The 26,091-nt window shown below is 39.7% G+C and overlaps 1 protein-coding gene across 1 annotated transcript; it reads right to left on the bottom strand.

Moving 5' to 3' along the window:
* Positions 1-16,906: 16,906 nt before the first annotated feature.
* Positions 16,907-23,754, bottom strand: LOC136002423 (programmed cell death 1 ligand 2-like). The gene is made up of 6 exons (XM_065657414.1): positions 23,700-23,754; positions 22,021-22,383; positions 20,642-20,926; positions 19,945-20,085; positions 19,162-19,203; positions 16,907-16,989 (listed from the first exon to the last, which is right to left on the bottom strand). The coding sequence occupies exons 1-6, from the start codon at positions 23,752-23,754 to the stop codon at positions 16,907-16,909; spliced, it is 969 nt and encodes a 322-aa protein (XP_065513486.1).
* Between the last annotated feature and the right edge of the window lie 2,337 nt (positions 23,755-26,091).

The following is a 26,091-nucleotide window of genomic DNA, read 5'->3' as shown; positions in this document are numbered from 1 at the left end:
GACTCCATCATTATACCACACAAAACAATCATTCTGGAATAGACCAGTACAGTTCTTTTGGATTAATCGTTACATTTTTAATCACTTTCTGTCAAATTAGTTTTTATTTTTATACCTGTCTATGGTTGAATAGAATAAATAACTGAGCAAAGAAAGTGCAAGTAATAAAATTAATTGGATACATTGCACCCATTTTTCCTAGTAATCATAAATTCATAAATGATCACAAAATCATTTGGCAATGTCATTTACCATTTGATAACATATAAGTTTCATCCTTTTTATAGTGATAATGTCATTTCATGCAAGTCACACAGTACTATTTTCAGCTTCTCACTAGACATATTATGTAACTAACCAGCAGTATAAACCAGTAATGTTAGAACTCAGTTTCCTGTGTTTTGCAATAAAGTTTTGTAATAATGTTTGTTGGGTTTTTTTGCAGTGGGTGGACTGAACAAATGACACATTTTTTGCTGAATTTTAGAAATGTGTATATTATTCAGATGTGGCTTTCACCAAGCATTCAAGAACCGAAACCTAAAATTTGCAAGTAGAATATTAAATTTGCTAGTGAATTTTGAAGTGGAAATAATATGTGGTCATAGTTATGGTTTAGTTAGGTTTGAAATAAAGTAAATTTGGTCCCAAAATACCTTTTTACGTCTACTTCTCTCTGAGAAAATAGGGAAATCAAAGCAGAGCTCTTACCCATGCATTAACAGCCATACACAATATATAAAGTCAAATATTAAGGGGGAAAAAGATTTGGAAGTTCTGAAAGCAACTCATCTCACTTAATGGATTAATCATTGTCAGCATCAATAAATACATGTGCCAAACCCATCGGCTATCAGATTTAACATAGCTGCCACAACATTTGCAGAAGATTTGGGTTCCTTGGAATAAAATCTGTATAGAAACAACACTGACGATTTCAGTTTGGTTTTCATAATTGCTATAAATTCAGTAGGGGGTTATTTTTTTAAAAAATTCCTCTTCTACGTCAGTGAAAATATCCTTAGAAATACATTATCTTCTTTCAGACTTCATTATTTGCGTTTCAGTGACTGATGAATATGCTCTTAGTTTCATGAGTAGCCTGCCACTGAAGTATTTGCTTTGTGAAGACAATTACTTTACCAAAAGCCATTGTGGTTTCTGAATATGTCTAGAGAATTGCATTCCTTGAAGGTAGTTGGTATTTGATACTAGGAAGCTGAAATGTTCAGAATCATGGATCATTTTTAAAGACTTGGCTTTAGGAAATAAGTTTATTCTTTCAGATTCTGGAACAGAAAATGCAGCCTCTTAAGGAAAGCACCAACACTATGAACTGCAGATCATTTAGTTGGATTGGATCACCTCTGATCAATAGAGGCTGTATCACTGTAAACAAACTGTCCAAAGAACCATGCAAGCTGCCATGCATGGGAAGAATTGAATTAAGCTTTTATGGGGTGATGGCTGTGTGTTTTTACCAGGTAACACCCCCTACCTGAAATACAGGGTACACAGTGCAGTTACAGTGTATTAACATGGATATGGAATTGCAGACAAAATGGATGGAGAGATAGGAGTTCTTGTCTGTGGAAGCATTGGTAGATAGGATGACCTAGACTTGTCATATGTTATACATTTAAATCATTGGTTTTATGAGGTGTTTCTGGAATTCTGCGCACATTTGCTGTGTTGTATCATCTGAAACTCACAAAAGTGCACTTGAATTGTAGTGCTATATATGCTATATTGATACGTGTTATCCACACGTGTTACCTGTAATAAATCATGCCCTGACTCTGCTATTGAATTTCAAGAAGAATGTTTTCAGTCTGAAGGTGAACAGTAAAGGAGAACACACATGTTGGAGGCGGGAATCTGACCTGGTAGGCTGTTGGACGTCATCTGCAGCATGGGACACCACCTCTATCCAAGAAGCAGGGTCATGACTTACAGGTGTCAATATGCAAAACACATTTGCAAGCACCTTCTTAAGCAAGATACAAGGGACAAGGTGAAAGAAAAGAAGAAAACAGAAGGATTTTCTTGTATATGATTAGTTGATATTAACTTTAATTTTTTCTTCTGTGTCTCTTCATTGTAGGCACTTGTCTGGACTGAGATGCATATTAAGTAATCACTGACAGGGTATTAAGATGCCTATAGCCCTAGCAATGCTCTCTGCAGGCTTTTATTTGGTAAGCAAAGAGAGCTGTAGCAACTCCAGTCTATTTTGATTATTTATTTATACTGGTTCAGCTATTTCTTCTTAATTTTTTGCTAGCAGTTCATCATCTGAACTTTGGAATTTATTCCCAAGATACTTGGAAGCAAACACAGAGTGCAGCAAGTGAACATCCACAAAGTGCTATGCAAAAAATTACACACTTGTTTCAAGAGGCTTGTTTTCCTGTCAGTTTGTGTGTTACAACCATTCAGCATCTTGGGCAACTGGAATTCCAGTTCCCATCTCTCTTCCTCTTAGGAGCTTGTCTCTGACTATGCTGACCTGACTGTGTCTTAAAGAAACAGGTGATCATGTTTTAGTTTTTTGTGATCAGTGACTACACTGAAGAAAAATCAGCTTTTTTATAAGTGCCTTGTGTCAGATTCAGCCAAACTGATACTGACATAGAGCCGTCCCAACATCCCTAAAATACAGGTGCAGGTAAAACTGAAATTGACACTGTCAGAGAAGGCATCATGTTTTGGAGCTGTTTTCTGTTCAAGTGCAATGTAAAATAAATTATGTTCAAACTCTGGTTTTGTTTTGGTTTTGTATTTGTTAATGCTCTATTGCAAACTTAAAATTATCATCCACTTGCAGAGCATTTATCTCTTAGTAAATTAAAACTGATTGCTCTTCCCAAATCATCACTGATTAAATGGTAACCCATTCAATGCAAGGGTATCATCGTCATAAAGCAGAGCCTTTTCATTACTGTATTGATGAGTAAATTGCTCTTCTTCATGCCTGTCACCTGCACATCAAACAGAGTATGTTTTCCAATCAGGAGGCTCAGAGCAGTGAGGACAATTAAATGCCAAGAGTTCTAACTTCTGCTCTGACACTATGCAGGGGCATCTGTGTGGTGTCTAGGAAGTCGCCTAAGTCTTTGTTGTTAAAAATCTTGCTAATAATATGTGCCTCACTGAACTGTTATGTGAGTAAATTAGTCAAGGAAACAGATTCCAAGTTGTTTGTCATGCAGCAGCTTGCACATCAACAGAAGATTGAAAGGGGCGAAAGCTGCAAGATCAGGACAAGCTGGTAATACACACACACAAGAATACTGTCAGTTATAGTCTCAGGTGGACCTCACAGATATTAAATAACCTATTAGGGAAATAAACCCATTAAAGAAGAGTGCATTAGAAAAATTACCGAGAGTTGTTTGACTTTACCCACATTTACAAGAATTTCTAATTAAGTATCCTATGGCCTGTTTAGAGCTTTGACCTTTGTAAATAAACACTGTGTGGAGCTATAGAGCTTTTTCTTCTGGAGATGTAAATTAGATCGCATCAAACCAGCAAAATAAAAGGGGAAGTGCTATATGAACTTCTGCTCCTAGGCTACACTCAAGTAGTCACATATTTTCAGTCACTGAACCATGCCAACCTTTCAGCAGTTCCTTGATAGAGTTAAATAGACATTTTCCTAAATGTAATCAAAGCACTTGTTTTCAGTGACATGATCTTAATAAAAAAAAGGAGAAGCATTTCAGCTTTTTTAGGCCACACCCATGAAACGAGTGGGAAGCAAGCAGGTTGGAACGCTGGCAGAACAAAATACGGTTCCGTACACCAATGCTTACTTGTTTTGTTAAGCATGTTATGTATCATTGGATGCCAGTTTTCCAGCTTGGATACTGCTTTATGACTTGGCTTAATAGTTATAGTAAATAAAGGACAATTAGTGCAAAATAAGGGCATACTGAGGCAGAAATGTTTCTATTACTCATTTTTTTGCAATCAATCATATGACAAAACATAGCACCAATTGCTCTTAAACAATCCTGGGAAGCAGAGGTCTCAGAGTGACGGGCATATGTACAGTCTTACTAAGAATAATTACTAGGGGTTTTTTTAAGAATACTATACTTCCATATTGAGAGTTATTTTTCTGTTTACTTACGTAGGTCAATGAAAACTGCTGGCCAGCCCCAAATATATTGAAATTATCTCTGTGACTGAAAATACGCATGCCTGATAGAGGACAGAAGCTTAGTCAGAAAGCTGCAGTTTAGCAAGCATGTGCTTTTAGTGCCTCTGTGACTCACATTGGCTTCAGTGGTACTTAAATGCATTAAACACCTTAGTACTTTTATTGTGCCCTACTGTAGAGATGAGAGGTTTTTATTCACATGTTGAAAATTAGTGAGAATGTTTGTAATGCACTCCTAAACCAGGGGTACAATGTCAACTCTTAAAAACTTTTTAAATCATTGATGTTTTGCCCTAACAAATGCCAGCTCAATATTGCTTTACTGATAGCAATGTTATTTTATCAGTGTGTAAGTTCAAGTTGTTCTTGTCACTTGAACACCGTTGGCTGCTCTCACACTTTCATGTCAAAAATGGGCAGCAAGGGCAACAAGAATGATCAAAAGCCTCACGATTGCAGGCTGCTGTCTAGGATCTGACCCAGGGCTAGGTTCAGTGAACAGAGTGTGGAAAGTGATTGTACGTGACCTGAAAAGGGCTGCAAATGTGAACATACATGCAGGATATGTGAGTGAGGGCATGCATGTATTTCACTATTGACCCGCAAGACCAATCAACCAGAGGAGGAACTGGATCTGGTCACCTGCATGTCCATGCTTATGTGAGTGCAGTTAGTGTTTATGTGGGAATCACAGAAGGAAGAGATGAGGGGAAAACTTTGCAAAATCTATCAAAACTGACAGTATGAATAAGTATCTGGTGTTCACTGCCCCTTCCAGTGTAGGACCTAGGACCTAATGAAGCTGGCCTTTAGATAGGCACCAAGTAAACAGAAGAAGGAAGTCAATAGGTCCACTTCTTGAGTAGGCTGACATATTTTCTTCCCATTTTATGGTTTTTTCTGAAATCAATGGATCAGCCAGTACCGTTCCTTGAAGAGCACAAAAAATACTGCATAAGGGATAAAAATCATAATGCCCAGAATCAAAATTACTGACAATTCTGTGTCACCTCCATTTGAGATGCATAATACATAGCCCATGAGCAATCCCAAACATTAAATGAGGCAAAACTCTCGTGCTTCATCCACAGTATCCAATGATACTTCTTCAGCTTTTATTCAGATGACACATTTCAAAATGGCATATTTGTGTTCTTTGACAGAGTATCCATTTTATCCAGAAACCATGAACAATTAGATAGAACTCTAATCAATCTCAATTGAAGTGAAAAAGGGAAACTCAGTGACTCACCAATTACAAATTCATTTTTAAGAGATGGATTTGCAAAATTTAATTTTTTGTTTAATTCCTCTGATAGATATCTGAGAGCTTGTGGGAAGACACACAGGCAAAACTGCTCTTGCAACCTTTGCTTTTCCAGCTGGAAAAAATTACAAGCTTGCAAGGCTTGTAAGCAAGCATAGGACATGCATAACTGAAGTCAGCAGCAAAATTAAGTGTATAGATCTAGTCCTTGAAACTGTTCCATTTTTGCAGCTTCTGTTGAACATAAAGGGACTTGCAACAGCAAGATTCAGCCCTATGTGTACATGGGAAAACCAGATATGCCATTGCTCAGCAAAATCTGGAGAAAAGCTAGATTTAAAAGAAATGAGTCATATGACATTCTTGGCCTTATGAGACTTCTGTCTTGTGATCCTCTTCCCTAAGTTTTAATACAGTCCTTGAAATATTGACACTTCGCCCCTCCTTTTTTCATACTCCCACTAGGAACTGAATTTCAAAATAACATGCCTCTTGCGGACACAGCAAAGTAAAATGTCAATGTTACAGGCAAACTCCTGTGCTATGTTGCAAATGCGGCTGTAAAGGTCTGAAGAGAAGCTTCCAAATGTGGTGAGAAAATCTGAATTAAGGAGCTGAAAACTGAACTTCTACCAGCAGAAGAATACAAGAGGTGCAGAAATACAGGATTTTGCACCAAGAACTGGACATTATAATTTCATTATTGATGAAGCAGGTACAACCACTTAGTACTCTGGTGTTTCAACATATGAAGTGCAGGTAAAATATAAACCTCCCTTGTGTCAATAGCAATGGAAAGTACCACTGTTACGCCTGTTTGACTAGGGGTAGGTGTCATTAAAACTGTGAGAACACTAGAGCTGGATTCCGAATCTCTCTATTACAAAATGCATATGTGCTGTTAGTGCATAGCAAATGATTTTTTTAAAAGAGAAGAATAAAGAAAACCAGATCTCACTAGTGGTGGTGTAATTTTCCCTCAATGTTTCCTATGAAAAGCAACTCTGGCTGTTCTCATGGCATTCAGAAACAGCCTTCACACACCCCCAGCACTCCTGGACAGGGCACAGTGCTCAAGCACCAGCTTGTCTGATTATAGAGTCTGACTTGAAATGGCACCTTAGTCAAATATTATCGCATGAAATATTCAGATCTCTATGTTTGTCAAATAAAGCCATTAGAGACTTACCAGCAAAAAGGGATTATTGGAGACATCAGCCAGACAGTGGTATTGTGACTCGGTTGACGTTAGTCATATAAGTAAAAACGTTAACAAATGTGTTGTCTTTTTTTTTTTTTCCCTTTTTCTGTGGCTGTTGGCACATACTGCTCAAGACAAATATGAAATATGCAGAGGGGGGAGGGGGAGAGGAGAGGAACCAGAAAGCAAATAAGTGCAAAAACTATTTTTCTAGCATACAGAGAAACCTTCAATAATTTGCTAACAAAGTCCTGATTAGAGACGCCATTGAAATCCTGTTCCTGTTTGAGACACACAGTATGCCAGGGTTATGTGCCCAACAGCCAGGGCAGGGGTTAAAAACCTCAATAGCAATAGAATTTGCTTAGCTATGAAACTCTTTTCACATCTCCAGGGCTGCTTAGTAAAACATGCTGCAGATTTTTAGAAGCCTATTCCCTGTTCTGTGAGGGGGAAACTATCATAGTTACCATCTGTCATTGTATTTTTTTAATAGTACTTGCTTTGTTCTTGCATATTGCCATGTTTTTTTTCTGTAAATGATGGGATCTTATTCTGTGATCTTGTTTGTAAGTCTCCATTATGGTCCCTTCCAACCTAGGATTCTGTGATTACTCTGTTTGCCGTCAAGTCTTTCTGTAGTACTTGAGCTGATCATTTATTCAACTGAACATCACTTGGCTTCATAATATGATACCTTGTATAATGCTCTCTTTAAATTAAAGGGTGTTGTTTGAGCATCGTTGTTCAGTAAAGGCAGAACTAGTGCAAGGAAGGTCTCCACCACTTCCTATGGTGTTATCAGCCCTACCAATCTCCTGGTCTGCTGCATTGTGAGAAGTAGCAAAGTTGCAAAGTCATGCCGTGTAGCTGTCAGAAGCTGCCCTGAAATGTCATTTTGTTAGATTTAACCAAGTTTGCTTTGAAAAAGAGAGAAGTTCATAGGTTGCTAAAGCATGTAACCAATCCTTCTAGCTTGAGATAAGACCTGTTAGCAGCATTGTGGTCAGCTCAGCAGAGCCTAACCATAGAGAAGCTCAGACAACTTTTGTTTCATGATTACTCTCATATTTTCAGGGAGAAAAGTTCATTTGAATGGGTACAGGGATCAAGGTGGCTGTATTTCTGCTCAGAGTTTTCCAAATCTCTACTTGGAGCTCAGGCTGTTCCTGCTTTCCTAACGAAAAAAATTGCACTTCTGTGCAATGAAGAGCAACTAGAAGTTAATGGACTTTTAATTTTTGTTAACAAACAGTTAATATTTGAGTATGAATATAATAGCTCTATGCATCTATGCTTCCCTATTGCAAAAACCCCCTCCAATATTTAAAAATAGAAACATGCAGGGCTACAGTTAAATACGACAGTTAAAGAACAAGGAGCTTAGATACTGCAGAAGTGGCTGCTCTAAGAATAAGAGTCATGGGAGATGTCCTGCACTTGTACAAAGATGATTGCTATTAAAACTAGTCATAATGAACATGGGGTGTTTTACATAAGGCAATAGACTCCTCCTTGCCAGAGGACTATGTGCAACAGTAGGTTTTAGCCACCCTGGCCAGCCTCATTGATGACCCCACCACCCTCTGCCCGTGGGCCCAGGAGCTCACTTTAAGCTCGTGCCCAGGCACCCAAGCCTTGCCTGAGCTGAGCTTTAGGTAGGTTTGTGCCCAGCACTGTTCCCTGCCATCCTGACTAACTGCTTTTCTTGACTGGACCGTGGGCCTGTGCTGTAGATTGCCCTGTCTCCAGGGCTGGCTGGCTGCACCTAAACAGATCCGCTGGGTGGGTCTTGGACCTGAGTCGTCACCTTGGCTGGTGAGGGGTTGTTGAGAGATCGTGTCACCAGCCCTGGTCCTGCTTAGGCACCACAGGGTTGTGCCATGCTGGGGAGGGCATGGTGCTGAGGTCGCCCTCCACTCCTGGTTTGTAGCCCCTCGTGGGACAGCCCTGCTCTTGCAGCTCACTGACACTTAGTTTGCCCTGCAAGGAGAGTAAAACTAGTTATATGTGAATGGTAGTGAAACCTCAAGAGAAGTGGCTTTTATTCCTTTGATGTCCTTCAGTCTGTTTTTATTAAGGTACATGCTTGCCTTCTCCATCAGCAAAATAGCATGATAATGTTTACATGTACTTGGATAATACTTTGAGATTCTCGGATACAAGATACTGTGTTGGTGCTTCAGTAACTTACAAAACCATGAAGTCAGCTAATTAAATCCCTTTCTCAGGAAATTCTCCGCTTCTTACAAAACAGATCAGATGACAACCAGCAAAATTAAGTACAAAACGGTAGTCCTTACCTTGAGTCTTTGTATGTGAACTCATACCCAGGATAGAAAATGCAGCCAAAACAGCCCACTTTGTTCCTTCAGGGAGCATCTCTTTGTGTTTTCAATGCATTTACTCCTACTTTTTCAGGAGTGTAGTCGGCTGTTTTGCTGCTGCTTTTAGCAGCAACTGTTTCCCGAAGTTAGAAGTTAAAATAAATGTGGTACTGTGACTCTGGGGTGTATGGCCTGCTGTTTGGGCAGACACTTCATTAAAGCAGGTCCCTGCATTCGAGTGTATTTACTGCAGTACAGTCTGGTGTACTTCAGTGGGCCTCTGTAAATATATCACATCTGCTTATACAAAGCAGTTTGCAGCACTGAGATCTCCAGTTCCCAGTTTTTGGAAGAAAACAAGCACAACCTTATCCTGTTGTCCCAGCCTTCCAAAAGCCAGAGGAGAAACTTCTCTTTTCATGAAGAAAAGAGATTTTTAAAAGATACAACATCCTGTCAAAACACTAATAAAAAGAAAAGTTCAACTTAAATATACCAAAGTGAAAAAATTCAAAGAATTAAGCTGAAAGTGGAAGCCAGATTCCCTAACTTATTGCAGTTTTGTTTCTGTTAGCTCCCTATGGCTTTTGACATTTAATTAGCAATTTAAAAGGGACATCCATACTCACAAGGAGGGGGTTTAAACCAGGTTGTGCCACTTTTGCCCACTACGCTGTGTTGCCACAGACTGTCTAGTATGATTCATTTCAAACGCCCTTGCAGATGTTCTTCACAGACCATACCTTCACGGCACAAAGCCCAGTTCTTTGAACAGCTGTGCCACACTGGGTCTGCAAATGGCACATACATGCACATTAGCTGGCCCATGCCTGCAGAATGGGAGCAGGAGGCAGGGCAGAAGCAATCCTCCACATGAACCATACAACTCTCCGCCATACAACCTCTCCTCTGTATGAGCGCTGCCACCGTGGGATGGCTGAGAAGCAAAAGGCTGGTGTGGAGCAAGCCTGAGCATCTACCTACCCGTGGGAGTGACTGGCGCACAGCGGTTGCCACACAGGGCTGAAGAATTGTTTACTTTGTTCCTTATTCCTGCTGTGAGGCTTCTGGTTTCTAAACCAGCAGTAAGCCACTTTGCCAGGGCATTTACTTCATGACACTGCAAGATAAGAGCTGTTTCTCATGATAATTAAGGTTTCAATATATATCAAAGCAGTGCACATGTTCTTGTTCTCCTGGGAAAAACCCAGATTTGAACAAGTGTCTGGCCAGACACCAGAGGCAAAAGTTTTTAATCATAACAGAGCTTTTTTTTGTTGTTTATAGGCCAAAGCAATCTACTCATTAGTGGATAAGTGCAGCTTGTTACTTGTGTTTATTAAAGGGGGTTATGAAGAAAAATTAATACAGGCAACACTTACTGGGTGGGAAACAGTGTCTCAAAAGTTATAACTCCAGGAAAGCTGGTGTCCTCACAGGTATAGCCCTCAGCATGTGGTAGAAAGGGTTTGTGTGATCTTTAAGATAGGAGCACAGAATTGGAGAAGGTCTCATAATAACCATGTCCAGGACTCCAGTGTCACAAGACCCCACTCATACAATCCCTCCCATAAACTTATTGAGGTCTAGCTGTAAACAAGTTTGGGTTTTGCTCTGCTGCTTTCACTGAAAAGCTTCTTCTGAGCCTCTCTACTCTCAAAAAGCCTAGTTTCTACACTGCATTTAGCGCAGAGCCACTTTATACCTTTGTTTCTATGCTGCTATTGGCTTTTAAACAACTCCTTCCCATCCTGGTGGACTATTCCTCCAATAACCTAAGCAAGATATTTTTCTTAACAGCAATCCTGTCTTCCCTCTCACGCAGGCAGGCAAAATCCAAGGAGTACTTGTGCTACAAAGGGCAATGGTAAAAAGGACAGCTATGCAGGCTTGGAAACAGGAAGCTTAATTATCTCAGTTTGGATCTTGCTTTGAAATATTATATCCAGAAGCAAGCTATACATGTAGCCCGGAACTAGAGCTAAGTTATATATGCAGTTGTGCTGCTGTAACTGACAGGATACGTGAGACAGATCAATTAAAGAATGAAGCTGAAAATATGCTGATCAGGAAAGGATGCATGACTTAGATCAAGACCCAGCACAGAGAAGATGCATAGGCTGTTGACCCTTAACTTGAGGAAATTCTTGGCCTTCTCTACATGGGACTGTGAGCCCATCTGCCCAGTTAATTTTGCTAATCACTTCCTACTATTCTTCACAGCTTTCCCTATTTGAGTCGATAAGCTTTCACCTTCTGCCCATTAGCAGTTCTTCTGTCAGACAAGACGTGCTACTAAATCTCCATGTTTCAGACTGTAGCCAGTCACCTGGAAGCACCAGGAACATTAAGTTGTCCCAGTGCACAGTTTGGCTTCCAGCATAACAAATCCTGAGGATACCTGACCCAACCACTTTTCTGCCAATGGAAGTGACTGGGGCTCTGATCTTCAGTTCTCTTATAGCAACTGTCATGCACAATTTCAATTTCAGAAAAGTGAAGAACTTCAGAGACGTTATAAAGAACCTGAAAAATCCTTCATAAACTGTAACACAGGGGCAATTAAAATAACTGATCCAGTGGTCTCTTCTGCAACTGCTGTATCTATGTAAACAGCAGAATGTATGGGGAGGCAGAAATAGTTCCCATTCACAGCATATACTAATCTTCATTCAGGTCTGTGAAATTTAGACTCTCATGTAAATAAGCCTCTCAGATGGGAACTGACCAGATTCTCCATCTCTTAAATTTGCTGAATCAGATTCTGCTCCTGGCTTTGAGCATTTGACTAGTCTAGAAGCAGCCTCCGTCTCTGACACCTTCTCCAATATCTCAGCAAGGTCTACACTCTGGTTTACATTTTACTTCACAGCTCTTTAGGAGCATGAGCTATGTGCATAGCAAGCACAGAAAGTCAAAGACTTTGTATGGAGGTCTAGATGTGTTGCTTTTTCTCATTAAATTTACAGCTGTCTTGCTGCCTCAGTTTTCTCACCAATCTGAGACAGCTCCACGGACCAGGGTTGCAATATTTTGGGGACGTACAGAAGCATCCCACAGCAGTTCATGGCTTATTATATGAACCAGGAAATTCTTTGAGCTCACAGTACTTCATTTGACTTTACTATTCTCATAAAAATCCTGGGTTGCTCTTGAAATAAAAATTGTTGAGCTTCTCCTGTTCCGTTTTCTCACCAAAAGCTTCTCCTTTCTCAGTGACATTCTTGGGTTTAAATGTCTCTTCAATGATATCTGGCTTCTTTGTTCTGCAATGTTTTACACTACTAGTCTGTGAGTACAAAGTGAAAAGAGTTATTTCACCGTTTGTCAGCTAAGCACTTTGGCATAGCTGTTGCCAAGCTGGAATATTGTTAAGGCTGACAAGTGCCTATTTTCGTTCTGGGAAGAGTATGTTCATCACCTCACCTGAAAAAAGGTGAATTTTGTACACAAATGCAGTCATCCAGTAGCACAGCAGTCTTCTTGCTAGCAACAGTTCCATCACAATTAGAACTCTAATTTTCTGATAGATTCCACAACTCACCACAGAAAGCCCTGTCTTCACCAGCGGAGACTCATGAAATCATCTTGCCCCACTGCTTGAAAAACGCATCTGTGTAAGGAATGCACTTAAACCCACTCTTCAAAGTTGTACTGCGTGTGGTTTGCTTTATTTCCTTATGTAATGTGGTTTCTAACACAGACTTTGCATGAAAGACATTTCACTTCTTACTTGGAAAAGCCCATTAAGGGAAGAGAGTTGTGAGTAGACAAACCTCAGTTGCAGAAAAAGAGCAGTAAATGTAAAAGCCAAAAATAAATACATCTGAACTCAATTAATGTTTCTTTCAAGTCAGCTTTTAACAATGTTCGCACTGTGCACTTACATGTGTCAGCCACTTTTTATCGTATGGATATGATATGAATATTGAAGTTGAGTGAAATATTACAGTGCATCAGCTATAAAACAGTATTTCACGGCACACTTGACAACATGCTGAGGAAAACCAGGATATCTTGTCAAACGAGATGGCAGTCATTGATCTGGGGCCATGCTTTCAGGCCATGCTTTCATCAAAGTACAATAAAAGTCGGATAATTACGAAGGATACAGAACAACAAACCAAAACAGCAGCAACAAACCTTCAAACATTTTTGCAGGCGGTTTAGCTGTATCTGGAAATTCTTACTTCAGCTGTTTCAAGATAACAGCGTGTAAAACAGTAGCTGAAGCAGAAAGAACAGAGACTCATCATATCACACACGTATCATATGCTCAGTGGTTTACAGTGAAAAACAACTCATGCATGAATACATAGATGCATATAAACTGGTCAAGCTGCTGACAAGCTAACTTTCACATACTAAGATGTGACTATCATCCTGATTTGTTTTTATTGCAGTTCATAAGTATCTAGTGGTAGCTGGTAAAAATTGTTGAGGTTTGATTGCAGGGTGACAATAAACCATGGCAGATGTATTGTTAACCCCCTCTCCCCCACCTTTTCCCCCCTTAACCTCCCCCTTCCCTCTTCCCACTAAGGACAGGCAATTGGAAGGCAAAAGAAGGACAGAGACAAAGAGCTGGAAAAAATTTAAAATGTTTTACTAATGCTACTAATAAAATAGAGAAAGTAATACAAAATATACAAAACCAATCTTGAAAGTCTCGGCGACTGCTCCGGCAGATGTAGAGCCGGCACCCAAAGCCCTGAACTGGAGTCCTGTTAGAGAGCAGTGTAGGAGAAAGGGACCTGGGGGTCCTGGTGGGCAGCAGGATGACCATGAGCCAGCACTGTGCCCTTGTGGCCAAGAAGGCCAATGGCATCCTGGGGTGTATTAGAAGGGGGGTGGTTAGTAGGTTGAGAGAGGTTGTCCTTGGCCTCTACTTTGCCCTGGTGAGACCACATCTGGAATATTGTGTCCAGTTCTGGGCCCCTCAGTTCAAGAAGGACAGGGAACTGCTGGAGAGAATCCAGCGCAGGGCCACAAAGATGATGAAGGGAGTGGAGCATCTCCCTTATGAAGAAAGGCTGAGGGAGCTGGGTCTCTTTAGCTTGGAGAAGAGGAGGCTGAGGGGTGACCTCATCAATGTTTATAAATATATAAAGGGTGGGTGTCACGAGGATGGAGCCAGGCTCTTCTCGGTGACAACCAATGATAGGACAAGGGGCAATGTGTACAAACTGGAACACAAGAGGTTCCACTTAAATTTGAGAAGAAACTTCTTCTCAGTGAGGGTGACGGAACACTGGAACAGGCTGCCCAGGGAGGTTGTGGAGTCTCCTTCTCTGGAGACATTCAAAACCCGCCTGGACGCCTTCCTGTGTAACCTCATCTGGGTGTTCCTGCTCCAGTGTGGGGAGTGGACTAGATGATCCTTTGAGGTCCCTTCCAATCCCTAACATTCTGTGATTCTGTGATTCTGTGACTCTGCAGCCAACTGGAGCTGGATTCAGTCTGTCACTAGGCCTCAGTTCACAGGGACGACTCACAAGGTCCTCTCCCAATGTCGGCCATAGGGAAAAGAGACAAGATCCTCGTGATCTCTCACTTTTATATAAAGTATCACGTGAATGGGATGGAATACTCAGTTGGTCAGTATCAGTCACCTGTTTCAGTTCGCCCCTCACTGGATGTGCATCCTTATCAGCGACCTTGCATTCCATTGCTATGTCTACCAAAACAAGTATCTAGCTTTCAGAAAAGTGCAGTTAGTAAGAAGACTTTAGCTGACAGGAAAATTCACTAAAAGAGAAACTTGTTTTTAACAAACCAGGACAAAATAGAGACTTGTGACTCAAGATACATTTCTGGGTATTATGGGTATGACAGTAAACAGTATTATTGCTCCTTTCCTATGAAATGGAGCATGTAGGCTGCAGTGTTGTTGTGCAAAGGTGAGCTGCCTCTGCCTAAGGATGCCAAGCGAAACCTTTCAGTGTACAGACCATCAAGAGGGAAAGCAGGGAAATCTTTGCAGTGCCTGTAAAATGGGCAGGAAGTGCTGCCCACACCAAGGCAACTTTTACTCAGCAGTCTCAGATAATGTCATGATGACTTTCATTTCAGTAAGGAACAGTGATAATCACCATAATCTAATTTCAAAGACTGTGATGTACTATTTATGTTCATCCATATAAATTCTGCTTGAATTTATATGGGGAAAAAAGGAATAGAAAAAAGCAAAATGAAGTCCTTCAAGCACCACAATGGTTAGATTTTCCACCGTGCCTGAGAGAAGCGGCTCATACTTCCCAGCAGAGTACAAACTTGACATGGGGAGAAATTGCTTGACCTTATGCACTGACACTTAAGTATTGCTAGATTGTACAAGTCGAGGCAATCTGCAAGCTGCTGTTGCATCTGAAGCTAAGCGATGCTTCAAGAAGCTGCCTCTGATGTTCTGACAGCTGCCTGATTTGCCATGTCAGCAAAGACACAGCAAGCCTGGTGCAGATTTGTCTCAGCTGAATCCAATGGCTACAAATGAGTATTTAAAGGTACAATACACAGATATTAAAGTAGAGGTGATGACAGAGAGAGATTAATTTTTCTCTTCCACAAGTGAAATCAGCAGCAGCCCTGCTATTTAAAATCAGCTACCCTGGTGAAACCCAAGAGACCAGGAATGCTGCCTTTCTGGTCTCATGGAAGCACTGTATGTCCACTTTGTGCTGGAGTAAATAGCTGCAATGTGACACTGGAGAAGCAGCTCCCAACTAAAGCCAAAGCAAGTGCTATAAAGAAAACCTTGACATTACTGATATGATATCTTTTTGTGAAACAGGTAGCAATTTTCCAAGAGCAAGTTAATGACAAAAGTAGTTTCCATGTGGACACCTTTTTTCAATCTTGTTACATCTGTCGTAGGAGATAATGCAGCTCGCCAGAGCCAGCACTCTTGGAAAATAATATGACCAATCCTACCCAGTGCCTTTGCTTCATTATCTGATGACTATCTGAGATGCAAAATTGTTTCCTGTTGGGTGTTGGTTTTTTTTTTTTCAAAATTGGCACTATAGAAGCTATGCCCAGCACACAGCATATTAGGAGTTGCATGAGGCAATTTAAGGCATTCTAGTAATGGGAAGTAAAACAGAGGAGTGCTTGGCATAGAAAAGACTTACCTTTTCCTCTGAGAAAAGTTGAAATTGCTGTTTAAAAATAATCAGTGGAGAAATCTGACTGAGTTTAATTTTCACTTTTGCTTCCAAATTCCTCCTAAAGAAAAATCTGTTGAGTAATCAGTTTGAATGTAACACTTCTTACTGTCATGTAGCATAGTATCACAGCTCATGTTTTTTTCACCTGACTTACTTATGGGGTTTTACATAGACTTTGCTTTTAAACTCTGTGATGTTAATCTACTGTTGGTGTTGGGATTTTTTTTTTCTCTCCATCCTTTGATTTAATTTCAGCCTCTTATTGCTTCTGTGATACAAAGTATCTTCATTTATTGCCGTGCTGATGGGTACTTGTGGTAATTTCTATTTTAAGATGTTGGAAAGTTTGGAAATGAGATAGAGGCATGTAATGATGTCTCCACCTGAAAGACAACTGTTTAGACATAAGATTACAGGAATAGCTTTTATTCAAATTCCCACAAGATGTTTGAATCCAAGCACCATTCCTGACACAGGAACAGTTAATAAAGGCATCTTTAAACAAAAATTCCTTGAGCAACAGTAAGTCCGAAAATAAAGTGTATCAAAGGCACTCAGATAACCTCTTCACAATGGTAAACCACATTTCACGACAGCATAATTCTCAGTAACTTCAAAATATGGTATCTGAAGAGGCATAGCTTCCCATTGCTGCAGTGCCAATAAATCCCCATGAGTTCACTGGTCATCCCAAAGCTAAAGTGCTGTAACTTTCCTTTGAAGTCCCCAAAACCAGATTAAAAAAGTGCAAATTATGGCATGTGAGATGAAGAGTTTTCACAGCCCCACGCTCCTGCTGTCCCTCGAAGCTGTGATAGTTGACAAGTATAAAGCCTCATCTTGAGGATTAAAATCATCTCCTTAAAGAAAGAAAAAGGAATAGTGTTATTTTTTAAATCTGCAATAATTTAAGCAAATAAATAGCCAGATTTAAACAACTCAATAGTAAGGAGTGAAAGCCCTATCTTGCTTGTACACAAGCTTTTATGGGCTGTGCTGAAGTTAAAATGGTTTCTTAAAACTGCCATTAACTACAAAGACCTCCTGTTACAATATTTTCAGGTGGAAGAATTCTCTCTTTCTCTTATCTGTGGTCCAAATTCTGAATTTTCTATTACATCAAAGCTATCACTGATGATCAGACATATAGATGAAATAACAAAACTGAAATCTGGTTAGATAGCATCCACGGGAATGCTTGTCAATAAAATCTGTGCATCTCTACAGAGGTTTGCAGAACTGGGACTTCAGTGATGAGGTCAAACATCCTACATCTTCAGTGCTGATACAGCTTGAGCTGTAAGTTAAAACAATAACATGAACAGTCCTTGTTCCCGTAAACAGGGACATGTGGGTCATTTCCAAGGGTCTCTGGTAAAGCATCTGTGGCTTTTTATGCTTCAACTACCTACTCATCATGGAAAAAAGGTTCTTTCCAGTGTTTCTTAAAAATATATGATGCTGAGAAATATAAATGTCTGTCATATGACTTACTGCATGTTGCACAAAGATTTTCGGTCATTAAAATGAAGAAGTAAAACAAAACCACAAAAAGCAGCTAGCTCTCCTTTAATTTCTTCATTTCAGTAAGTGCGCAGAGGAGTCTAGGGCCTATAAAGTGAAAAAAATCTACAACAGTAATACAAAAACCCACGGGAAGCCACGCTGTGCTCAGACAACATGCACTGGAATTATGTCTGGACATGCACCAACGCTGTCCTCCAGACTGCTGCTTGCCTTGAGCTTTTGTTCATTTGCATACGGCATAATTCCACTGAAGTTTCATGCCATCACATGAAAAATAAGAAAGGTCCTTTGACTACAGCAAGTGCTTATTTCTGAAAGGCAAATGTGTTTTTCTGAAAGTGTAATTTTAAAACGTAATACCTGCCAGTGGCAGTGGATTGGACAGCTACAAGTCAGATGCAAGCACTACGATTTGAGATGATATGGGAATCAGTGACATTATGCCCTCTTCATGCAATCACTAGTTTTCATTTCACCTACAGAAGTTATTTTTTAAGCTGGTGACTTCTTGATGTGGTTTTTGGCTTTTTGTTCATTTGGTTTTAGCTGTGAGAAACAGGGGTGGCTTCTCAAGTGAATCCAGTCCTTGGAAAAGCCCAAAGCTGCCTATGTGTCCAGAAACTGCTATGTATTATTTCTTCAGGCCACTCAGTCAGCTGCATCACAGTTTTGCTCCAATTTCACTCCTTGAAAGAGAATCATTCATATTCATGGAGCACATTAGGCAGCCTCAGGGCCCGGCCTCAACAGCCTGTGTTAGGATCTGCTTGGACACGAAGGAAATTACAGCTGTACCCAATAGCACTGTACCTAACACTGACTACAGCCTCTCTCCTGAGAATACATTAACGTATCAGACTTTTATTTACAGGTAACAAAATTCATTTACATAAGTAGACGTTTTAAGCACTTTCTTATCTTATTGCTTTCTAGTTTTCTCTGGTGGTTTCTTTTTTTCAGCTCAGTTTTAGTACAGGACAGTTTTATGCATCCTGGTGGTTTTTTAGGCATTACCTTCCCTCTTCAAGGTAAAAAGTCCTGGGTGTCTAGGAAAGTCACATATTCATAAGATGAGAAGTGGCTCTGTGAATGATCTAATATTCCAGATAAATGAGGTATCATTTTATTTGTTATTAAAACCTGTGGCCTGAACCAAAAGTATACCTTGATGCCTTCCAAACCAAACAACTTTCTGTGTGTATCCTATTCAGCTGAGGCTACTAGAACTCCAGTGATCGTGCAGAGGTGTATACTGAGCTGTGTAGGCAAGCTATTTGTACCTCAGTGAAAGGGAACGTACACTTCTAAATTTTTACATCACCTGTGGGAAAGTCATAACATCAGATATGGCATTTTTAGAAAGCTGAAGAAAAATTGAATTTAAATTAAAAACTAGCCTCGATTTTGATGTACCATTATTTAAGCTGCCATCTAAAGATTTATAAATATTTAGCTGTAAGAAAGAAAAAGCTGTAAACGTAAGTATAGAAAACCCTAGGATTTACTGTTCTCATCTTTCGGGCTTGGCTTCAGTTTTCTTTTTCCATCTGTTAAAGTGAATACATACAAACGTAGCTTGAACATTTCCAGATTTGCAAGAAACAATACAATTCAACAAACTTAGATTAAACTGATCTTTAAGCACATTCATTATTAATTCATACCGAACACATAAACTTTTGTACGCTTCTTTTCTTTTACAAATTTTGAACCAAATTCTGAAGTTCTTAACAAGACCTTCATTTCATGACGACAAATACACTTGCCTATGTTTCTTGGAGTCTATTCATATGCAAGAAAATACTAGAATAATAACCTGTTTGGTTTATTACTTTCCCACTACTTGCACTTGCAAACGAGGAAAGAAACAATAATAGTCCAGTATAGCATAAAATTTTAGTTAGACAACCTTAATGGAGATTGAAATTAAAGGTTCTATGTCATATGCTATAGCTACAATGTCCGTGTAGCGATGAAGAAAAACAGTATTAAAACTGTTTTTACAGCCCTCCTTACCCAAGCCAAAGCTTGTTTTTGTTCTTTACAGAACAGTATCTGGTCAGATAAAAAAGTCTATCTTCCCATATACCTTGTCACATGTAGGTAACAAGATGAGGAAAAAGAAACCTAACTCAAATGGTGCAAGATCTCATTTAGAACGGAACTTGTCTAGAAATAAAATGTGGCCAAAATCACATAAGCTTGCCTAGAGTTACTAAAATTTCCAAAATGTCGACGGGAAAAATAAAGAATAAGTGAAAAGGTCCACTATCTGAAGTAAAACATACCTTGTTTGGGTTGCCTACTCTTGAAAGATTTTCTCTTTTGAAAGATTATTAGTGCAGAAGAAAGGACAGCTACCATCACACACGTGGGGACGATAAATAAGATCAGGGATTTTTGTCCGCTATGCTGTGTACTAATTAAAGCTGTCAAAAACATGAAAAGAAAGTAAATTTATGACATACAAAATAGGCATCATTTATGAAGTTGTCAGTTCTGATTCTCAAAAGTCTTGCTCTGACTGAAGAAAAGATTCTTAAAATTTATCAACGTAGTGTTTTACACTCATTTTATTAATACTTTATTCTGCAATATTACTATAAGAACCTTTACAAAAAGTGAGTCAAATCTGTCATTGTATAACATTTGAGTGAGAACTACTGCAATTTATCTCAATCCCATTTGAAGAACAATTAGTTAGGAGTCTAGATCAGGGAAGACACCTGTGCAGTTTAAAGAATTTCCACTGTACTGGCAGCCAAATAATGGGAGTTACCCTGAAATTAAAATATGCAGAAGAATGACAGACTGGCTTGTTAAAGTGTGAGGTAGCTGAGGCTTCAAAGGTGCAAGTAATACTGACTTATTTATTTTCCAGAGCATTAATATTACACTGTTTTCTAGAACTGAATTCCAGTGACAGATTATAGGACATGAAGTACATACGCTCTCTGTCTCATACAAGTTCAAGGTGGCACAAACCTAAAGTGGAAATGTGACCTGAAGTTTCTCCATCCAGTTCTTTATTCCAGAACACGCAACTATAGTTCTCACTCAGATTTGGTTTGAACATCAGAATGCTGGTGACATTGTAGAGGCCGTCTGCCGTCAGCGTATAGGTGGTATTTGCAGATCCACTGAGATTTAACTTCTTCTCATTTTGCCAGAAAACCTCTGCCAGAGGAAAGCCTTCTGACTGGCATATGAAAACAAATGTGTCTTCACCTGGTTTTCTCATTACTTGAGTGTTTATTCTCCTGTAGGATGCTGCATAAGAAGTAGTAGAGTTAAATTAATTTATGCAACAATAGTAATTTTCTCACTTCAATTTCCCTCCTTCTCTTTAATGCCGTATTTTGTCTTCGGCTCTATCTGAGGTACACTTATTTGAAATTATGAAGGATGCTTTCTAGAACAATTCAATGTTTGCTATTCAATCTTTCTCACGCCTACAGTGACAGAACTTCCTCCACTATTTAATACAAAACAGCAGTTGCCACTGAATTTACAATGTATCAATACAGAGGAAACAAGTGCAGTCTCATGGGACTCTAGTTTCACTTTTTGAATATGCCACTTCAAGAAAAAGGCTGGGTTTAATGTTTGTTTTCCCATAACTTACAAGCCAGTGTGATATTTTCATCATATTAAGACAAAATGAACTTAAAATTTCTGTGAGGATGGTTCAGAGGAACCAGTCTGGGTCATATAAATAGCTGTATCCATTCTTGCATTTGACAAAGCTCATTATTTAAGTGCTGGGGTGGGAAATGAATGCTGCCTTGTATCACACGGGCATACTCCAGTTAGAGGGAAACACCCGAGTCCTTTCAAAGGGCTGATCTGTCACGCTATCCAGTAATGCCTGCCTTCAATTACTAAGGTCTATTTGGCTTTGATGAACACGAGTCACATGTCCTTGCTCTGGGAGCTGCAGTCACTTGGGAAATTCCCAGCCACATGGGTAGTTGCAGCAAGGCTCGTAAGTAAATTAAAGTACCTCTGAGAAACTTCTGGGAATGGCCAAAGGTGGCCCAATAGGGCAGAGGGTCAGATGGGAGGCAGAGGATGGGGGCACTGGAGAAAAGATGTTGGAAGAAGCAGAAGGGACGAAGGATGGAGGTGGAGCAATCACCCTCCCTCTCTGGCACAGGCTGCTCCTAGAGAAGCTCAGCAGGCCCTTGAACTGAAGACTAGCCAGCACTAAGACAACTGCTTTTGTTCACCTGAAGGTGGAGCACAGAGACTTGGTGCAAGAATTAGCAACAAATTCCTCCAGGCTATTCAATTTTTACAGGTCTGCGGGAACTTACTAGGGACATCTCAGTGACGGTATACTTACATTGGGTTCAGACACTAACCTTTTACTTCCAAAGTGATGTATTTATAGTCCACACCCTGGTAGTCAATGAGGCAAAGGTATGATCCTGCATCTGTGATCTTCACGCTGGTGATCTGAAGGATAGCTCGTCCTAATTTCAGTTCACTGAGCAGAAGTGCTGCTCTTCCTATGGAATCGTGATGTTGGGATGGAGGGAATGCCTTCCCATTGCGGAGTGTGTACACCTCTTTTGATTTTGACTGGCCCTGCTTTTTTTGTTCCCAAACGACAGTCAGAAGTTCTAAGTTTAATGAGCCATTCACAGGGAATCTGCATTCCATGGTCACATTGCTCCCATACTCCACAACGTATAGTTGTTGAGGAACTTCGACTGTAAACAAAGCTACAGCAGGAAAAGAAAACAGTTTTGTTTGTCATATTAAAATGTTATGAGTTTCTTTAAACTTGGGCAAGAAGGTGTCATGTAGTCATGCACATGGTTAATGGTTTGACTAAAAGTTTTAAACCTTTTTTGTCCCTGTTCACACTATCATTTGTACTATGTCAGTAGTGTTTGTACCAAATCATCTATATTCTGCATTGATTCTGTCTGAAAAACAAGGACAGAATGAGCAAGGGGGTTTTTTTTGACATTTTAGAAGTAACTTAAGACTGAGTCAGTGATTACACAGGGAGAACTTCCATGAAACTATGATTGTATCTTACATGTCCTAGGGTTCTAGTAATGGCAACAGTTAATTGTGGAAATAGTAAATCTAATTTCATTATCCTTTACAAAGAGAAAATCCAATGTAACTCTTCTGAAACAAATAGAGTTGTGCTGGATAAGCATTGTAACTTGAAAGGATTGCTATGTAGCAATGACAGTCTTCCACAAGCCTGGGACCATCTAAGTATCATCTGATCCCATGCATCTTCTCAGATATATGCAACAGTATTACACAAAGTATATCAAAAGAATCTTTTTAGCCATTCGCCAAACCTGAAATTCTTATTGTTGTGAGTAGTTTACCATTTTAAAGTGTCTTCATAAGGCAGAGTTATTTATGGTACATAATTCAATATACCTTGTTACTATGTTCTATATTGAACATACCATATATTTGTAGATCTAAATCAGAAGCACTTGGAAATATTGACAGTGACATTCAAAAGAGAAGTTAATGCAACTGTTTGTGCATTCCTTTTATTTCATGGATTTGTGAAATACTTACAGGGAAAGCTTTGATTCCTTCTAGCAATATTTGTTTATTCACTTTAATACAACTAAAATGAGGGAAAAAATCATGTGAAAAAGTGCCAAGCCCTTTCTGGGTTTCAGCCAAGCTGCTCCTGCTACAGGCATGGACAGGGGAATACACCTGCTTACTTCACTCTGTCTCACACTGAGGTTGTTCTAATTTACAATTGACTTAGGTTGCCTTGATCATCCTCTTATAGTCGTGCCTGATAATGCTGGATGCCTCAGCTGTCATACACCATGCTTTCAAGAAGCCTGTTGTGGAAAGTTGTGGACGTCTGTCCTGTGCTGAGTTAGTACATAAGGCCTCCTGTAAGATGTTGCAAAGCAGAGGATCCAGGCATCACTGGCTATTCGTGCAAGTATCACTGGAGATGCTGAAGCCCACGTGCTAAGGACGTGGTAGTATTTGCTGCATTGATTCTGCTAGTGGAATTGAAAGTCACTTTCTCTCTCACCTGAACCCACATAGAGGTGTGTTTCCAGAAACAGCATTGGGAGGATCTGGAACATTTTCTTAGGTGGATCTGAAACAAAAGTAGGGTTGCATCAGAACCTGCAACAACTACCGTCTCCTGCTGAGATGGATTAGAGCCATGCTAGGCTTCAAAGACTATTGCAGCTAAACATCAGCAAAAATAAAAACAAACACTGCTAGACTACCATAAGGTACCACAAGGAAAATCCTGATTAAAACAACCCGTGCACATGTGAGAACCACTGACCTGTGGCAATGAAGGGAAAGAAAACATTTCCACAACTTCACTTGTGATGCTTTCAGGATCTGTAGCTTGCAGGCAGTCTTAAATAGTGACACGGCAGTGCTTTTACAACAACTTTACATTGAAACTCTACTCATGAATAATAAAAATCAATTGCAGTCAGCTTCTCACATCAGGGAGATGCTTCATAAGCATGCACAAGCAGACTTTTAAAACTCCTTGCACTAATACCTATCTAGTTTACAAGATTGCTGACCCTGATTTTGTTTCAACTCTGCTTTGCATACTTTTTTGAGGATACTTATTTGCTGAGTTCTTTAACCTCAAGACCAGCAGATACCTGGAACTCAGTGTGAGGTACTGGAAATCCTGGGGTGAGTAAATTAAAGTTTGCTTCAGAATGAATTAGATTTTAAGACTTAGTGCTGTTAATTCTTTCACTTCGCACACGTCAGAGCCTGACGTGTGCTAAGTACCTTTTATTACTGACAGTAGATCAACAGCCCTGAAATGATGCAAAAGGAGAAAGTCCAGTTCTAGAATGAGTTTATTCCTGTTCCAGTAACAAGCAAACTATTGGTCATGCTTTTGTACACAGATCAACATAGCAAAACAAAACAAACAAACCACAAACACACAAACAAAACAGGGATAACATCTATAACCAAACTAATGAGATAATAGATAAAAAGGAAGCATTACTTTGAATAAAACATGCTAACATATAGTATAATCTGAAAAAAAATAGTGAAGGAGATCCAGAAATAAGCATAAGGAAGTAAAGAAGAGAAGGAGCAATTTTAGACTTCCCCAGAGCTAGAATTACTTGAGAGGGTTTTTAATTTTACTTCCCCATTCATTTGTGGCTCACTTTGAAACATTTTGCCTCTGATTTTCTCAGGTGCTGAATTTTTCTGACTGTTTCCACCTTTGAGTTTTCAGTACCTCAGGAAGGCAGGCTCAAGCTTTACTAGTCAGCAGCCAAAATTAGAGGACTTTTCCTGGAAATTTAGATCTTAATTTTTTGTTTTCACAGCTGAAGGTGACCTTTATGTTACTGATATGCAAACTACAGTAAACAGACTTAATACATGTAAATGAAAGCTAATTACCTTTATCAGAGGACTGACTGAGATGCCACTACTTAATGTGTGATAAATTGTAATTATTTTAGCCGTATGAGAAAGGAGCTAATAAACAATATCAGCAGCAGTACCGACATTTCTTGTATGTAGAAATAAAGACGCTGTACAGCCTTGACAGCTGGATTAAATTTCACCCATTATGTAGCCACCACAGTTTTTCACATTTAATACTATAAAGAAATCTATACTCCTTGGTCTCCTGCTATGCTCACTTCACCACACAGTCTATCTAAAAGCAGGTACACATAAATGGAAGAACTGAACAAAGAATGGAACAGTATTTCACACCAATGTTTAGATTTCTGGATTAGCCTCACTTGGGACATTTGAGGTGATCTACTCTCTTTTTATAACTCAGGGTACCTTGTGGCGGATGCACTCAACCCTCTCCCTCCCCAGCCAAACCAGCAGCAGTTTGGTCCAGGCTCCAGAAGGGGTAAAGGCCTGAGCTGTAGCCAGGCCAAGAACTCCTTTTAAGAAACCCACAAGGAAGCAGAACAGTGCATTGAGCACCAATACGTTGTGGGCGCAGGGAGTCTTGTGCATACTTTTCCTACTGTATGCAATTTGACTACGAGTCAACTACTTCATTCTATAAATATGACAGCCTGGGTGAGCCCACTTTGAGCTCTCTCTGCCAAATAAGCTGGCTGTATGGCAATGGTTTTGGTACTCACAGGTCATTGGATAAGCCCAATTTAAGTTTCATGTCAACCATTTAGCTAAAGTAAATGCCTCCTAAACATAATCAGTCATCTAGAAGTATAAGGTTGTATGATTTTTAATATACTCTCTGCTTCATGTTACTTAGTAAGCTGTAAACTTCTGCTCATATTTACCAAAAGCAACGATAAACTAGACTGAACACTTGCAAGATAAGGCCTATTTTGCACTTCGCTGAGAAGAAAAGGATTTATTCAGGCAAAACAGCACTGGCAAGGCTATGCACTGTAAACAATGTCTACAGCTAAACAAAACAAAGG

Source organism: Caloenas nicobarica, chromosome Z, assembly GCF_036013445.1.
Source record: "Caloenas nicobarica isolate bCalNic1 chromosome Z, bCalNic1.hap1, whole genome shotgun sequence".
Taxonomy (NCBI): domain Eukaryota; kingdom Metazoa; phylum Chordata; class Aves; order Columbiformes; family Columbidae; genus Caloenas; species Caloenas nicobarica.
Note: the sequence above shows the minus strand (reverse complement) of the source record. Positions and strands in the feature narration are given on the sequence as shown.